The sequence below is a fragment of the Molossus molossus genome, unplaced genomic scaffold (assembly GCF_014108415.1).
Source record: "Molossus molossus isolate mMolMol1 unplaced genomic scaffold, mMolMol1.p scaffold_m16_p_3, whole genome shotgun sequence".
Lineage (NCBI taxonomy): Eukaryota > Metazoa > Chordata > Mammalia > Chiroptera > Molossidae > Molossus > Molossus molossus.
The window spans coordinates 6,218,243-6,237,271 of record NW_023425366.1 but is presented as its reverse complement, the minus strand read 5'-3'; the positions used below and the strand labels follow the sequence as shown (position 1 = coordinate 6,237,271).

The 19,029-nt window shown below is 40.2% G+C and overlaps 1 protein-coding gene across 1 annotated transcript in view; it reads right to left on the bottom strand.

Moving 5' to 3' along the window:
• The window catches only part of HCN1 (hyperpolarization activated cyclic nucleotide gated potassium channel 1), a 334,018-nt gene that overhangs the window by 97,070 nt on the left and 217,919 nt on the right, over positions 1–19,029 (bottom strand). Inside the window, exon 4 of the mRNA XM_036280637.1 lies at positions 5,562–5,780. Within this exon, the coding sequence (XP_036136530.1) occupies positions 5,562–5,780 (219 nt within the window). The remainder of the gene's footprint in view (positions 1–5,561; positions 5,781–19,029) is intronic.

Below are 19,029 nucleotides of genomic sequence, written 5' to 3'. Positions count from 1 at the left end.
GAGTTTAAAATCGATCTGGCATGACTCCATCTCCACCCAAATTCTTCCTGAAGGGCATAGTACCAGGAAAACATGGATATGAACCCTAATCACTTTTTCTCAATGACCTGAAATGTGCTTTATTGCAAATGAGCGGATTGAAAAGGAGAGCAGGGCTTGGAGCCAGCCTTGACTCGGGTTATCCCTACACATGTTCGGAAGATTGGACTCATTGAAGAGGAAAAAAATGATTTCTATGGAATAAGAAATGTACGTGGTAGTCCTGATTCTAGTCCTTCATTTATAAGGAAAGAATAAGGCTCTATGGATTACTCATTTAAACCAGGAAAAAACATTTGCCTGAACTGACTAGATTTAGGGTATTACATTTTTGGTATGATGACATTCAATTGTATAATTCAATATGGTTTTACATAAGATTACATATAACAAACTTGTATGGGGGGGAGACTACTTACATGAAATGATACCTTCTTACCCCACAGGGACTTTAATAGGCATCATATTAAGCCTTACAGAGATGAACAAAACTTTATCATTTTATCCTTTTGGATAATTTTAGCATTTTCATTTTTATCATTATTAAACTGAGAGTAATTAAAAAATTTGTATACAACATAATCAACATCTGAAGCACCAGCTCTCTGTCTTATGTTCTTACCACTGGAAAAAAAGGCTTTTTAAACAAACCATTCCTGCACCTGCCTTGGATTTACATACTCGGCTTCCTGGCTTCAGGAGGCTATGCAGAGTAAAAAGGTATTTCAATTTGATAGTTTCTTCATATAATTAAAGTGATTCTTTGGTTCTGTTCAAATTTCACATTAGGAATCTTTCATGTACCTCAAGTATAACCAAGGTGAGTTGAAAATCTCTTACTCTAAATTCATACTGTCATGTGTTAAAATTCTTATATTTTACAGAGGGAAAATTACATACCTAAAAGCTGCTATTACTGCAGTTATTTGACAGGAAGAAGAGTGACAGGTCTGGAAATAATAGTAGGCTTCCCAGAGGTATCCAGGGTAAGAACTGAGATTGTCATTGTATAAAGACACTTGATGATCAAGCGCAGTTTCATTTCATCAAGACTCAATGAACTGCAGAAACATCTAGAAAAGAGAGTAATTACCCAAGCTCAATTTGAAAAGAGGGGGAAAAAAAGGTGTGGTTATGGTGGGGATGTTGTCTAGATAGGGATTTTCCAAAGTGCCCATTAATCACTTAAAATACCTGGGGGTTTACAAGGAGGGCAAAGACAATGTGGTAAATGTTTAGGGTACACACATTTAGGCCTCCCAGAAAACCCACTTCACTATATTCACTATATTGTTTCAATCAATATTTCCAAACTTATATGTATCTATATCTATATCTATATCTATATCTATATCTATATCTATATCTATATCATCTATCTATATCTATCTAAACAATAAGTCACACACACACACATATATATACACACATACATATGAATGTATGACTAATTGTTTACATATAAACTATATACACATGTGTGTGTGTGTGTGTGTGTATACTTGTTGGAATTATCTGTAGAGGAGGTTTGGAGAAAAGTTGGTGAAAGGGCTGCAAGATTGGAATATTTTCTTTCTCAGTCTTCACTGAGCTGCTCATCTGAGAGAGATCAGAATACTGGATGTATAAGAGGGTCTCTCACAGAAGGGTTTACAATTGTAAATGGTGATCCAAGAATCACGACACTAAAAGTCTCAATTTCATCCAAGCTCCACTGAGGTCAGAGGGCAGAATGAGAATTTTGTGATGGGATTAGTGAGCAGATTTCTTTGGAGACAGTTATTGCTGTGCTGTGAGTCCCTTTTCTAAAACCTTTGGGATAGGGGTTGGGGGGGGGCATCTTCTAACACTTGAGCTGTGGGAAGAGCTTCAAGAAAACCCCTTGCAGATCTTTGAAATACTTTCACATCACTGGGAGACATGAGTCTGGTTCTGAATCCCATGTGAGAGCACGTAATAGCCTGTGGACCCTGGGGTCTGACTCATGCCAAGAACTGGAGACAGTTAGACACTGGCTCTCATTGCTTTGGTGGAGAAGGTGGCCAACTCCTGAGAGATAGGCTAAGAGAGGAAGGCAGTAGAGCTTTTCCCTGTGGACCAGATCTGAGCCATACAGGAGGCCAGCATTACGTCAATCGGTCCCATCCAAGAGTGCCACCTGGCAGAGCAAGGAGCCCTCAGCAGAAAATGGTGGAGAAAAGTAGCAGGTTCTCAGGCTTCCTCCAGGGACTTGCACAGGAGGGACTGACTCAACAGGACTTATCCAAAGAGGCCCAAAGAAGTGCCAGCTTTAACTGTCTGCCAGACCCACCAAGTTAAATACTGGGGAATTGTAACCACCCCACCATTCTTTTGACTTTGTTTCTATAAATGCTGACTCTGACAGCATATTTGTATAAGTATCCTGGTAACAAACTTCAGAAGATGCAGACTCAGACCTCTGGTCCTCCCAGTTCCAGGACATTTGCTGACCTTCATCTTAGAACCAGGATGACACAGATTCAGGACGGCAAAGATCAAGAGGACACACACCAGACCATAGTTTTACCAGTTTTGGGATCCTTATCAGAATGCACTGTGCTGGCCTGCATGAAGTGAACTTTTCAACTCCTTTCCCTTGATCTCTTTTTTCTGCTTTCCTGCTCTCTTATAAAATCCTTTGCCTGCATTGATGTGGGGAGATGGGCTTTGGACACGAGTTCCCATCTTCTCAGGTGACCAGTACTTGAATAAACCTCTTTTCTTTTTCACCGCCACCTGTCTCACAAGTTTGGCTTTCATGGCAACAGGCAGCTGAAGCTTGGTATCGGTTATAGGACACTAGCTTAACACATCCAGCCGGCACATTCAAACTACCTCTTCCCTTCCTGTTCCTTCCTTCATCTGTCTTTTACCCAGATGACAAAACAGAGCTCCTACTAGTCTTATTACAGGAGAGAGAAGAGTCTACAAAGCAAGCCAGCCTTCCTCACTTTTGGTCTTCAGCCCCCTAAAACCCTGGGTGGAGTTGGGGAAAGATTAACTGGCTCAGAAAAGATGATCCTTGATAAATAAAGTTAAAGGAGAGAAAAATTACAAAAAAATTACAATTGTTTTGGTTATTTCTGAAGTTGATCTTTTTTTTTTTTTTTTTGTGGTACATGCCCCTAGCGGGAACTGAACCCGGGACTCTCTGGTCCACAGGCCGATGCTCAACCACTGAGCCAAACTGTCCAGGACTGAAGTTGAGTTTGATCAATATGCCAGTTATAGGAACTGTGCAGTTTGCTGGTAATCCAGCGCAGAGCAACAGGAGAAGAACATTTTAAATATCACCTATTTCACACCATAAAGCCTCTTATATTTCAGTGGAGAAGATAATATATCTGTCTGAAATATAATAAAATATAAAACATGATAGTCCATGAAATCAGCAGCATACATTGTGATCCAAGTCAAAGTTTAATCTGCAATGTTACAGTGTGAAGACCATCATATATGTTTTTGTTCAAAAGAGAAAACAACAGTGATGACGATGAAACTGTAGCCCTGTGAGATTATGAGCATTGGAATATTGTGTAGATAAGGATGTCATAATCAGAGGATGTTATGTTGCTGCTTGGGATGATAGACCTACTTGAGTTTGGGAGCTCCAGATAAAACAGATGTTCCCTAGAAGGAAGAATTAAATGACTTTGAGCTTCCCAACTTACACAGTGGGCTGGATGACTTCCATAGAGTAGATATTCTCAATATGGGCACTTGAGACAATCAGTATTATGATATTGGAGAAACAGTGGAGAGGTGGAGGAACACACCTAGGAGTTAATTCTGGAGCCAGAATCACCCTTAGGTTGGGTGAATACCAGTGCCTTCTGAATGGCTACTATAAAAGGTATTAGTTAGACCTTGTTTCTTTTATATCAAAAATATGTTACCAATGGGTATATGGCAGTGAAAATAATATCAATATTAATTCCTCAGGCATCCATGAAAGACGGTTCTAATACACCTAAAGATAAAATAAGAGGGTCCTCGAAAAGTTAAACTTAGAATTATGACATGACCCTGAATTCTGAGCTCAACTGGGTTTATACAGTATATCTAAACACACAGACATGGTGAGTTCACTTAAAATTCAATACAACACGAAAAAATGCAACCCTGGAAATCGGAGACTTGTGTTTGAGAAAATATGGAGGAATGTAATGATGTGGACCTAAAGGAGGTTGGAAAAGAGCCTTTTTATGAAAAGCAGTATCAGCTAAAAGAGAAAAAGAAGTTTAATGGAAACATACACTGTGTTGTAGTCTTTTCTTAAATCTCTGTAAATTTGGCCCAAATTCCTTTGAGTTACAATTTTCAGTCAAAGTCACCATTCTGTTACTCCCCTTTTCCCGCAAGTATGGGCTTTGTTCTTTACAATTTAACTGGATGCTTTATCTCAAAATGAACCTCAGAGCAATTGTGAGGGTTCACCTTTTCGTTGCTTTCGTAATAAAATACCAACTTGCACTTGTAATAGTGGCTGGCCATGTAATTCCCTTCAAAGTTAATAAAGTGTCTGTGTTCCCTTTCTCCTGTTGTGTGAGAAGAGTGACGAAAACGTTTGGAAATAAAACTGAGACGATCTTTGGCTGTTTTGTAAGGAATTATACATCTAAGCCACGATCACTCACCAGAAGTGTTCTAGAACCATTTTAACTGTTATTTTCAGAAATGCTCTTTGGCAAGGTGGATACGATGCCCCCTCAGTTTCAACTCCTAGAGTAAATTATTCCTTCAGTGATAAAATATTCTTATTTATCTGTTGGAAAGTTACTGATGTTTGGTTAGTAATATAAGAACTGACTGATGCTCCAAGGTCTAGCTATTTCATTTCCATGCAGAATATGAAAAAAAAAAAAAAAATCCAAGAATAAATCATTGCATTATCTACCTTTACTCTCTCTTTGAGCAGTTTCGCGTAGCAATCGTTTTAATTAGTAGATGGCGTATAAGAATGCATGACAGCAGTTGTTTTATGCATTTTTAATACTGGAGGGTGTGGTGACTTACCTAGACACAAGGACAACATATGCTGAGCTAAGCATATGGATTGTAATAAAAATTATGACCATAGCACGCAGAGAGAGGCACAGAGGGACACAGTCAATGCATGCCTGTCCCCATGTAATCAGCTCACATCTTTCTAACATGCACTAGAGAGGACTTTATATGATTTTAGCTGAGGAAATAGGGTAGAACATGAACCATGATAATACTTCAATCAGCTTCATCCATTTTGAAACATGCAAGTATTTTTCTTGTGAATGCAAATTCAGAGGTGGTTTTTTGTTGTTGTTTTTTTTTTAAATTATGATTCAAGAGAGAAATTGGAAGTAAATACAAGCTATGAGGACCAGCTTGAAGAAAACTCAAAATATCAAAACAGATTGTGTTTTCCTGCTTTAAACATTTGATCTCATTCCATGTTTGCTAGAGGAGATAGTTCAGTTACCAGAACTCTATTGATTCAGTGAACAAAACAGCTGGTAAGGTACCTTCTCCTGATACTGCCGCCGGGAGGAGTCCAGGGACTGGATCAGAGCCGTGGCGTGGCCCACGAACATGGCGTAGCAGGTGGCCCCGACGATCATGCTCAGCATGGTGATCCAGAGGTCCGACATGCTGACCGGGGCCTGGGCCCCGTACCCGATGCACAGCATGTGGCTCATGGCTTTGAAGAGGGCGTACGAATACTGCTTTCCCCAAGAATCGTTCTGGAACGGAGGAGAAAGAAAACAGGCTGAGCCACGGGGGCAGCAGAGGGAAGGGAGAATGACCGGCACCGAGGTGTCCGGGATTGCTAAGCACGGAGACGTCCCTGTGACATGGCATTTACACCGGGGCCTCTCCGACCTGCGCCTCGGTGACGTCGTGTTTCCCAAAGCCTGCCTGGCACTATGAAACAGAAAGAGAATAGCCCCCTGTGAGGACATGCCTTTCACCCTGGCCTGTTTGGGCCTGTGGATGGAAGTGCCATGGGTTCGGTTCTGGTGAAGGGCTCTTTTGAAAAATCAATGGAAACCTGACCAGTGTGGCTCAGTGGTTGAGCATCCACCCAGGCACCAAGAGGTCACCGGTTCAGTTCCCGGTCAGCACACATGCCCAGGCTGTGGGCCGATCCCCAGTGGGGGGCATGCAGGAGGCATGTTCTCTCTCATCGATGTTTCTCTCTCTCTCTCTCTCTCCCTCTCCCTTCCTCTCTCTCTAAAATAGCAATAAAGAAAAAAATTTAAATAAAAATCAATAGAAAATTATCCTCAGCTGAGGAGTAACAAAAACAAAATAAAAAAAGAGATATGCCTTCCTACTCAGTTTTAGGTGTGTTTTTTTTAATATTAAAATTACTTTTTGGACAATGGTGTGAATTATCACATCAAAACGCCAGGGATGAATGCGGACAGCTCAAGTCAGTCTCCAGGGATCTGCTCTCCAGAAACGGATTTGCGGGCCGAGATGGGTGTGGGGCTGATGAGCCTAAACATAGCCATTTCTATCACAACTATGATGCTTAGATTCCTAAAATCCAAATCGATGTTTGTGTAGTCCTTATCCTAGACTTCTTAAATAAAGAATATAAACATACTTTGAAATATGGTTGATAAATGGAAAGACTTCCCTGAGTCCTTCTCTCAGAGTCATGAATATTCAAATTCAAATGTCAGGTTAACAGTGAATGAGTCTTGATGGCTTTTGAAAAAATGCTAAAATAAGCAAAAACAAAAAAAAAAATCTTGGCAAAACCTCTGGGGAAAAAAAGGTGATTTCTGAGTCAATTATTAGATGAAATTCTGATGTCATTTCACAACTTTACCCCAAGCTCAGTTCTGCAAAAATAAGCCATTCAATATATCTTTTCTACCCTTGGATGAAATTTTTAAAAACTTGTTTGCCCAGGACTTACGTAATTTTTGAGGCCCAGTGCAAACGGAAAGTTTGGGGCTTTTAGTTCAGAACTCAGAAAAAAGAAAGCATTGTTAAAGATAACACTATATAAATATTTTTCCTTTAAGAGTATGTTACTACTTACAAAACTTCATGGGGTACAGTGACAGATGGACAGCAACAGAAATGTACAAATTTCAAAACATAATATTGTGGTATGATTATTATAATACAATAAATGATAATACTGTGATATTGCAATATCTTGACTGATCACACATGTTTTTCTGGCTTAATTTTCTGCAAATTTACTTCTTAGGTAATCAAAATTTATACAATTAGCAATTTCATTTTTAATGATAAATCAAAAATGACATAGCTTTTGGCTAACAAGATCACAAATGATGCTCGATACTTTTTAATTTCAAGAAAGATCTTTCCACCCTACCGGTGTGGCTCAGTGGATTGAGCATCTTCCCATGGACTAAGTCCTGGTTGGATTCCTGGTCAGGGCACATGCCGGGTTGTGGACTTGATCCCCAGTAGGGGGCGTGCAGGAGGCAGCTGATCCACGTCTCTCTCTCACATTGATGTTTCTCTTTCTCTCTCCCTTCCCCTCTCTCTAAAAAATCAATAACAACATATTAAAAAAAAAAGAAATATCTTTCTGTTGATGCAACTATTACTAAAGCTATTAAGAGTATTTTGTAGTCTGTGACAAGATTGGGATAAATTTCTAATAGTTATTTTAATATATAAATAGTATATCTGGAGTTATTCTCATAGAAACATTTTGCTATAAAGATATAACTCTTCATATAAATCAGTTTTATGTACATATAAATGTGATTTTTAAAATTAAACTTTTTCTTTAAAGATAATTATAGGTTTAAAATGCAAATTATAAGAATAGAGAGATATGTACCCTTCACCCAGTTTCCCCCAATGGTTACATCTTGCAAAACTACAACACAATGTCACAGCCAGGAAATTGACATGGATAAAATCCAGTGATCTCATTCCCATTTCAATATTTTACATGTACTCATTTGTGTGAGTATTTAGTGTTATGCAATTTTATTGCCCGTGTAGGTCCATATATTTTTCAACAGTCAAGATACAAAACAACTGCATCATGACAAAGATCCCTTCTACTGACTTTATACTGATTTCGATGTAAATGTCTGCAATGAATTTTAACATTTCCTCTGACATCCCTGTAACTTGCTGAGGTCATACAAGAAGCCAGAAGAAGTTTCATGATGTTGTATACAATCCAAAATTCCTGTTTATAGAGTCTATTCTCTTATTTTCAATTACAAGAATAATTTAATTTTTAAAAAGCGTCTTCCTTGTTAGTTCATTTACAGCTTCACATAAAAATAGTATTACGTCCCATCAAATGTGATGCTCTTTGAATTTAATTTGTATTTCTCGGCTGGTGATGTTTGCTTTGCAATGTGGCAGCAGTTTTCCAAACGGGATACTGAACTGCAGAGAAGTCTAATCACTTCCTGATACGCTTTACTGCTATGTCATATGTATTCTCGATTCTGTAATGATTTATTGACAACATTTGCTGCCTGAGCTCCGCAGGCCCTGCCAGGGAACTTGGGCAGGGATTTAACCTGCGTGGAGCTACTGTAGGAAGAGGCTCCTGGGAAGGACAGGCAGCTGGCCTATCACCGTGGGTGCTGTCCCTGTCCGTCAGGGGGGAGCAGCTCCGGTCTCCATGGTGGCCACTGACACTGTGGCCGTGGTCATTGCCACTGCTGGTCTGGGGAGATGTGCCTTGGCCACGCTGGGGACACAGCCCCCCAGACGGCTGAGGCGTGCCTGCGTGTGCCCGCTGCCTCGCCACCGCTTGGCACTGTGGGCCTCCTGGGCCTGCGGGCCTGACCCTGTGTGCCCTCAGCTGCCCCCTGCAGCCCCTGCTCACTCACGTCCCTGCCCCGCTGTCCCAGGGGACTCAATCACAATGCATAAAATCAAAAAGAAAACTACTAAGAATTTCCAGATAGCAGCATCAGCACACTACACCGAGCACAGGGTCCTTCTGAAAGCTGCCTCCAGCGACAGGAAGGTGGCTCCCCTCCCGCCGGGAGGCCGTCCTGCTGCCAATACTCCCGCACGGTTCGGAACGTTTCAAGTCATTTTTAAAATACATTAAGTATATGTGAATATTTTGTTCATGTTTTAAAGGGGTTTTCCAAAATGACTTTGGGTGGTGGGTACACAGAGCAACATGCAGATCATGTACCGTAGACACATACACCTGAAACCTACATAATCCTATCAGTCAATGTCCCTCCAATGATTCTAATAAAATAAGTGACATTGACTTGTCTAATATGTCGTAGATGTTCATTTCCGAGTGTGCCCTGGTGTTAATATATGAGCTCCTCTAAGAACCAAGCTGATGCTTCATTCTTCTCTGTATCTTTACCCACTGGAGGGTTCATTTAAAGATTGCTAATTAGAAACTTAATAAACAAAATGATAAGGCACAGAAGTGTCCTTCCCTGGATGATGGCATGAGATGTGCTACAGGTGTACAGTGGACGCCGCTCGGGCACAAGAGACGACGGAATACTGCCATTAGCGACAGCACAGATGGACCTTGAGAATATTATGCCAAGCGACATAAGTCAGACAGAAAATGTTGAGAAACATGTCATTTTCCTCATATGTGAAGCATCAAACTGTAAGCAACAAATAAACAAACAATAAAACAAACAAACAAAAACTCATAGACACAAACACCAGTATGGTGGTTACCAGAGGGGGGCGGCGGGGCTGGAAAGGGTAAAGAGGATCAAAAACATACGGTGACAAAATACGGTGGCGGGTCCAGAGTGCAATCTATATGATGCACCATAGAAATGTACACTTAAGACCTATATAATTTCATTAACCAATGTCAGCCCAATACATTTATTTTGAAAAAATACTGAGCATGATAAGGCTTAAAAGCCTAACCCTATAAACTTTGGACATGCAAGTGACTCCTGACAATAAAAAATATTGAGTCCCATTTGATTGAAAGAGTTGCTCCTTAAAGTGAAATTCATTGTTATTGACTTATAAAATGAGATCAGGCTGCCATCTATCTATCTATCTATCTATCTATCTATCGTCTATCTATCAATCTATCTATCTATCTATTGTTTATCTATCTATCTATCTATCTATCTATCCATCCATCCATCTATCCATCCATCCATCTATCCATGCATCCATCCATCCATCCATCTGAGATCAGCCAGTCTAAGTTTTTGAGAACATTTGTAACAGAATAAGGACTACACCAGGAAACAGAGTGGTGGCCAACCAGAGGGTAAGGACATTTGGAATGATAGCATCTGAATTGTACTTTAGGGAGATTGATCAGGAAGAACTGTTGAGCAGCGGTTCTCCGCTGAGGATGGTTTTGGGGAGACAGAGAACACAGTGACTTGCCCAAGGTTACCAAGGTTACCCGTGTGTACAATGAACATTCAGTGGTTCGAACCCAGGCACTGCGCCTCGAGAGACCATGCTACTAACCACCACATGATCCTGCTCTTGAGTTTATAAACGTACCATATTTAAAATTTCAAATGAAACATTGAGGCTGAAAAGCTCACTAATCAGCCCAAATCTTACATTTAAACTCTTATTCAACATAGTAATTTAAGTTAAGGCAGAGAGGAGACCTGAAGGAGGAAGAGCTGGGATCTGAGAGGGTTTTATGAAAGTCTGGGAATGTTTCTACTCCCAACATCATATTTCTTTTACTACGTGACTGTTCTCTTTCCGTTTTCAAAAAACGAGACTATTAAATACCTGAATTAATTCTTCTTTATTATTTGAAAGCAAATATGAGTACGGATATGTTAAGTAGGTAAAATCTTAGCAAAACACAAACTGTGGAACTTAGCAACTCAGCACTTACGCATCGACTGCTAACTAGGATGGAATCAGGGAGGACGTAGTCATGGAACGGGAAAGCCAGGCAGAGAAGGAGCTCGGCTCAGCTAGGTGACCACGTCGAGATCACGCTGGTCTATTTACTTCAGCCACTGAATCAGTCACCTCTGTCCATTTCAGCAATGCCAAGCAGAGAGAAGGTTGCATTAAGAAGTTCTCCAGAAAAGGAATAGAGCAGAGCAGAATCTGCCTGAAGACACAGGAGAGCACAACAGGTTGCTAGTCCCCAAATTACAGTTTATTGAATACGCCATGCCTTTATCTGTACAAGAGAACAGTCAGGCCCAGTCGATATGGCTCAGTGGTTGAACATCGACCCATGCACCAAGAGGTCGCCAGTTCAATTCCTGGTCAGAGCACATACCCAGGTTGTGGGCCCTATCCCCAGTGGGGGGCATGCAGGAGGCGGCCAATCGATGTTCTCTCTCATCCATGTTTCTCTCTCTCCCTCTCCCTTCCTCTCTCTGTAAAATCAATGGAGGAATAAAAAAATAAGAGAACAGTCAGGGTGGTCACAGTCACCCATCAATTCCACCGGGCAGAGGAATTATACCCAAGAATAGACTTTGGGAGCAATCTGCATACTGAATAGTAATTGAAATAGAATTACCACTGTTGTTAAGCATTAATTTGAGATTTTTTTTCTTCTTTGATATATATCCTCTAGATTTATTGGATTCATATATTTATAAAAAATATTTTAAAAACATCCTTGAGAAGATTTCTATCTTAGTCGAATGAAACACTATTTGTCCCATTTTGTTACACATCATTTAAGTGAAAATGTCAATGGGAAGAAAAGTGGAGACGGATCAGCGTGATCACGTAAAACTGAGTTACTCCACAGGAACATTCCTATTCAGTAGTATACATGGCTAAGTGTCCCGTAGTATCGGAAATGCAGAATTAGCATTAACTCCAAAGTACGCTGGAAGAAAGTGAGCCAACCATTACCACACTTTTTTTTTATTTCATGACCTGTCAACCTTGTTACATAACATGAGCACGACATTTGAAAACGTATTAGGAAGTCCTGAATGACTTCCTTCAATTCACATAATAGAAGTTCTTCGATTCTTGGAATGCATACTTGTATTCTTGATAGCAACATCTCCAAATAATTTAAACGCCATGATTTCTAGCAATCACACTTTTTTTTCTTAGATATTTTCCCATTGATTTTTAGATAGAATGGAAGGGAAAGAGGAAGGGAACGAGAGAGAGAAACATCAATGTGAGAGAGACACATTGATTGGCTGCCCCCCACACAACCCCATCAGGGGCCAGGGATTGAACCTGCAACCGAGGAACATGCCCTTGACCCGGAGTCAAACTCAAGATCCTCTGGTTCCTTGGCTTACATTCTAACTGCTGAGCTAAACCAGTCAGGGCAAGCAATAATAATTTTTTAAAAAAATTAGATATACAATTACATATTTTTTTTCAGTTGGAGAAATTTATATTTCTTATTTGCAGTGTTAGGATCTGCTTAGAAACATCTGTACCGGAGACACCCACCCCGCTGCATTACAGGAGGGTTCAAATAGTTTCTAGGAGTTAAATATAAAGTCGGTGCAAAACTAAACTCATGTTGCCACAGAAAGAATGACGTCTGGTCTGGTCGTTCAGAGCTTTGTCTAGACTTGTTTTCTGGTCAATTAATCCCTCAAGTTCTAAGCGTACTTTTTCCTGCTTCAGTAATGATGATCAAATGCAAAATTTGCATTAAGTAGATCTGTAAATTAAAATTTAATGATGCTTGCTATCATGGATATTTTCCCCCGTATTTCTCTTAATGTTGGTACATTATCTTAAAATAAAAATAAAACAGATTAATAAATTATTTTTTAATTTAGTGTATTTTAATCCATTTTTTTATACCGAGACTTCATTAATACTTTATAGAAAGGCTCCAAATCAGACACTATTTCAGGATTTTAAGTTGATTTTTCAATTATAATTAGCATTTCGAGCAAAATAATTTCATTGGTATCTCTTTTCTTGTTTGTACAAGTAAATGTAAGCATATATATTTTACATATTTTTGCACATATAAGTATTAGTAAACATATTTTACATAATGTATAAATAGAAAGGAATGATGGATGATATTAACATTGGCCAAACACTTAACTCCCTGCAAAATACATTACATCATCTCATCGCCTCATAACATTCTTGAAACCCGACACTGTTGTTTAAGGGAAGAAATACAAAGCTTTAAAAAATTAAAAAATTGCCTGCCATAAAAGCATATACCTAGTTCATCGATTGGAAGAATTAAAATCATTAAAATGTCCAATCTATAGATTCAACGCAATCCCCATTAAAATACCAATGACATACTTCACAGAACTAGAACAAATACGTCAAAAGTTTATACAGAACCAAAAGAGACCCCAAATAGCCACAGTAATCCTGAAAGACAAGAACAAAGTAGGTGGGATCACAATACCAGATTTCAGGTTATACTACAAACCCACTGTAATCAAAACAGCCTGGTACTGGCACAAGAACAGGCATATAGATCAATGAAACAGAACAGAGAACCCGGAAATTGACCCAAAACATTATGCTCAATTAATATTTGACAAAGGAGGCAAGAGCATACAATGGAGTCAAGACAGCCTCTTCAATAAATGGTGTTGGGAAAATTGGACAGCTACATGCAAAAAAATGAAACTAGACCACCAACTTACACCACACACAAGAAAAAATTCATAATGGATAGAATACTCAAATATGACTTGTGAATTCATAAAATTCATAGAAGAAAATGTAGGCAACAAAATTTCAGACATTACATGCAGCAGAATTTTCACTGATACAATGCCTAAGGTAAGAGAAACAAAGGAAAAAATGAACACATGGGACTACATCAAACTCAAAAGCTTCTGCACAGCAAAGGAAACAAGCATCAAAATGGAAAGGGAACCCTCTCTATGAGAGAGCATAATTGCCAACAATACATTAGATAAGGGATTAATTTCCAAAATATATAGAGTACTCACACAACACAAAAAAAGAAAGACAACGAATCCAATTAAAAAATGGGCAGAGGACCTAAATAGACATCTCTCCGTATAGGACATACAAATGGCCAAGAGACATGAAAAAATACTCAAAGTCACTATCATCAGAGAGATGCAGATTAAAACAACAACGAGGTATCACCTCACACCTGTCAGAATGGCTGCCATCAACAAATCATCAAATAAGTGTTGGCGAGGGTGTGGAGAAAAGGGGACTCTAGTACACTGCTGGTGGGAATGCAGACCAGTGCAGTCGTTATGGAAAACAATATGATGTTTCCTCAAAAAATGAAAAATTGAACTGCCATTTGACCCAGTGATCCCACTTCTTGGAATATATCTTAAGAAGCCCGAAACACCAATGAGAAAGAATTGATGCACTTCTATGTTTATAGCAGCACTATTTACAATTGCTAAGATCTGGAAACAGCCCAATGCAAAAAAATGAAACTAGACCACCAACGTACACCACACGAATAAAATAATTATCCATCAATAGATGAGTGGATAAAAAAGCTGTGGTACATTTACACCATGAAGTACTATGCAGCTGTAAGAAAGAAAAATCTCTTACCCTTTGAGAGGACATGGAGGGACCTGAAGAGTCATAATAAACCAGCCAGAGAAAGACAAGTATCACATGATCTCACTTATGTGTGGAATATAATGAGCAGAATAAGCTGATGAACAAAATAGACCCAGAGACATAGAAGTAGGATTCAGACTGACAGACCTCAAGGAGCAGGGTGGAGGGGGCGGGGGGAGGAAGAGATGAATCAAAGAACTTATGCATATAAGCATAACCAATGGACATTGACAACAATGCTGTATGTTGGGGGGAGGGGTGGGAATCGGAGGAGGGTGTCAGTGGGGAAAAAACGAGAAACATCTGTAACAAAAATAAATTAATTTAAAAATTAAATGAAGTAATTAACAACAACAACAAAATTTCCTGGCTGGTGTGGCTCACTGGTTGAGTGCTGACCCATGCACCGAGGTCGCCAGTGTGATTCCTGGTCAGGGCACATGCCCAGGTTGTGGGCCCGATCCCCAGTGGGGGGCATGCAGGAGGCAGCCAATTGATGTTCTCTCTCATCCATGTTTCTATCTCTCTCTCCTTCTCCCTTCCTCTCTCTCTAATATCAATAAAGAAAAAAAATTTTTTTTAATTAAAAAATGTATTGAAAGGCACACACTCTTGTGGGTGCTAGAATTCAGTCCTGGTTTGTGGGAACCACAGTATAAACACTCTCCATTCCGTGTATCATAGCCATGTAGTTCATAACCATTTATATGAGTAAAATTTCTGATCATCACAATGCAGTATTTCCATAGCACATACATTCTCTGATATATGTGTTTTCATTTTAAGCAGCAGAAGGGAACCTCTAATACACCTTTAGGGAATTTAGAGAAAAAATTAGCTCAGCTTTTCATCAGCGAAAATCTCTGAGGGGAAATTCTCTGGAGAGTTTGAGGTCCATTACATGATTTGGTCACACAGCTGTATTTCATGGGTACATTTTCCTATTGGCCAAGAGCTCTCATGGGGTTCTCCTCCCCTCCAATCCCCAAAGCCTGGGATGGAGCCACCTATCCTGTTATTTATTTATTTTCTTGAGATGATCTCATGTGTCCTCTATTCCCCCCCTTTCCCCCCTGCCCCTGGCTACCGCTCTACCCCAGGCCTTCACCCACTACTGCCCGCGTCCATGGGCCATGCATATACACATCCAGTCTTTGGTTAACCTCCTCCTGCCCCCTCTCCCCTCTTCCCTCTGAGATCTGCCAGTCTCTCCTGTTATTTCATCACAACAGTGTTCTGGAAGGAAGTGCTGGCCTGAGGTTCCATCCTCCAGGGACTCTCGACGGTGCCTGGACACAGGGAGGCAGGTCCCACCTGAAGGGCTGAGGGTGCTGTGTGTTTTCACTCAACACTTGGCCAAAATTAACTGAGCCGGGACGCCAGAGCTCCTCGGTGCTATGTTTCTATATGCACTTTCAAATGAATTTTGTGGGTTTTAGTACAACAGCTCTGCAGTAATGAGCTACAAATTAGTGGATCATCTCTTTTGATAGCATTCTCTGCTCACTGAATGGAAGGGTTTTAGCATATTGGCAGTGTTAAAAACTGCTGAAATTAAAAGGAAAACAAAGAACCATAATCTTTGCTAGGCTCAAACGTCAGCTCTTAGCAAAGAAGGTAGCACCAGAGACAGGAAAGAAACAGGAGACTTAAGAACATCTTTTCAGCCTGGCCGGTGTGGCTCACTGGTTGAGCATCACTGAGTGGTCACTGGTTCGATTCCCAGTCAGGGCACATGCGCAGGTTGAGGGACCAATCCCCAGTGAGGGGCATGCAGGAGGTGATCAATCAATGTCCTCTCTCATCGATGTTTCTCTCTCTCTCTCTAAAATCAATAAAGAAAATATATTTAAAATAACAACAATAACAACATCTTTTCAGCCCAATTGGAACCATTGGGTCGTTATTTTTAATTCCTATTTCTACAAATACTTGTTACCATATAAAAGGGTGAGGCTGCCCTGGCTGGTTTGGCTCAGCGGTTAGAATGTTGACCTGTGGTCCAGAGAGACCCGGGTTCGGTTCCCACTAAGGACATGTACCTCGGTTGCAGTTTGTCCCTGGCCCTGGTTGGGTTATGCGGCTGGCAGCCACTAGATGTGTCCCTTTCACGTTGATGTTTCTCTCTCTTTCTCTCTTTCCCTCCCACTCTGTCTGAACAAAAAAAGGAAAAATGTCCTCGGGTGAGGATAAAAAAAAAAAAATTAAAAGGGTGAGGCATTAGATATTTTTCTAGATAATTTGTGTATGTCAATTGGTATGACAGATGGTGTCATTTGGAGAGAATCTGTACTTTATGAAGATAAAATGAGAGGCGTATATAACAGGTTGACATAGAGGAGCCAGTAAATTTAATGTGTGTACATGGTTGCCACCTAAAATCATTCTGTAAATGAGGGTCTACCTTTTCATGAACAGTGTGTGTGGTGTGTATGTGTCTTAATTTAACCAACATGTTCATAGCATGTTCTACTGACAGGTACAATTCTAATCTCTGCAAATATGTAAATCTTGAAGAATTTTATTAACATCCAAATGTTCAGAGTTAGTCATAATTAAAATACAGAAACATTGAAACCACAGAGAAAAGAAATGTGTAAGCTGACAAGAAGCTTACTCAGTATCTGGTTATTTATGTTGAGATTAGGAAGAGCTTTGCCGTTATCCGAAAAGTCAAGCTGTCGCCTGTTACAGATTCTGCAGTTCGACCTTTTAATGGTAGAATTTGCCCTTAACTTTGAACGTATTCATGTAAGTTTGATGTTATGGGAAATAACTTATCGTCTTTTTCTTTTTCTCTTTGGATTTGCCCGTGTGCCTGGGTTTCCATGACCAGAGGTAAGAGGGGACAGTGAAGAGTCAACCCACTAAACGTTCGTTTTCCTACAGCTGACTTTTCTGCACTCATAGAAATTTGGAACTCTATGAGATCATAGCAAAAGTTTATTTTACCCTTTTTATGAGGAAGCTGGGCCTCAGAATCTCTATGATCATAAGACAAAGATAGATACATAAGTAAATAAGTACATACATACATACATACATTTGAAGTACTCAAGGTTTACTTTTATCTAATAAGCAAAGAACAATACACAAACCTCATCTGATTTGTCTAAGAATTGAAAAACAAAGAGAAACCCTTGGATTTCTACATGCCTGAAAGTATACCTTTCACTGCATTTGCATAATCACAATAATACACAGAATCCCACCGCCCACAAAAGCACTGAGTTCGGTTTCCATGGATCTCTTCCAATAAGCATCTAACTGGACTGGGTGATTATCTCAGCACATCCTGGTAGCAGGAACAGCCTTCATTATGTTCATGTGCCGACAACGATGACGTTCTAGGTTCCTTCACTTGCCTGTGGCCTCGTGCTGAGAAGCAGCATCTCTCCTTGTCCCATGGCCCGGGCAGTGTGCTTTTAGCTGCCCCCTAGTCATTGCTATCCATACTCTGTGCACACATGGCATTTAAGAGGAAAAATCAACCGCGGTCTGGTTAAACCACCTCCATCCTGAAGAGCGAGTGCAAGTCAAGTTACTGCAGCATCTGATGCAGACATCCGCGGTGATCTCTGTGTTGCTCGACACGGGCACAGAAAGATCTATTTCAGGAAAGTGTACTCTTACTAGATCAGTGGCTAATTAAATATATAAAAAACATTCCCATAGGCCAGCAGTTTTCAACCTTTTTCATCTCACAGTACACATAAACTAATTGCTAAATTCTGTGGCACACCAAAAAATATATCGTAATTGTTGCCAATCTGACAGAACAGAGGTATCGTTTTGATTCATTCACATGGGACAACTATTACTGTGTTGGCTAGTGTCATCTTTTTTTTTTTTTTTTTTTTTAATCTACGGGAAAAGAGGTCAGTGCCCTGAGTAAGTCATCAGGTATTTCATGTTTTAAAAATCTTCCAGCACACTGGTTGAGAAATCACTGCCCGAGGCTAACGTTACTCCAATCACTAGTTTAAAAGATAAACGACATCACTAAAAATTACTGTGCTCCCTCAGAAAACGCTTTTGAAATTCTTCTTCTTCTTTAGGGTGAAGTAGTAACTACGCAAATCAGCTACAGGACGGGCTGCTTACTTCTGAAGGCGTGAGCTTACACTCCGGACAGACACATGGGCCTTCGGTACCTGCTAGGACCCGGGCACTGACTGGGCAAGCTAACGAGATAGCCAGGAAGCCCTCCACGTGGGAGGCTGTGGAAGAGCAGAAGCTATTGAGCACTTACAGTTATTTTTAGAAACCTAACCCCAACTTAAAGCTCTTATCCTAAATGGTATTCAGTCCAGCAGTACATAAGGCTCTGTGCAGAGGGACTGCTCTCTCGGGGTATTTCCCTCGGGCTGCTAGATCCACATAAGCCTCCGACAAACATACGTTGTACAAGGTGTGTACTCCCTGAACTCAGGCGCAACTTCAAAGAAAATTCAAATACCAAAGAGTGGTACTAAAGAGAGGAAAAATGCAACA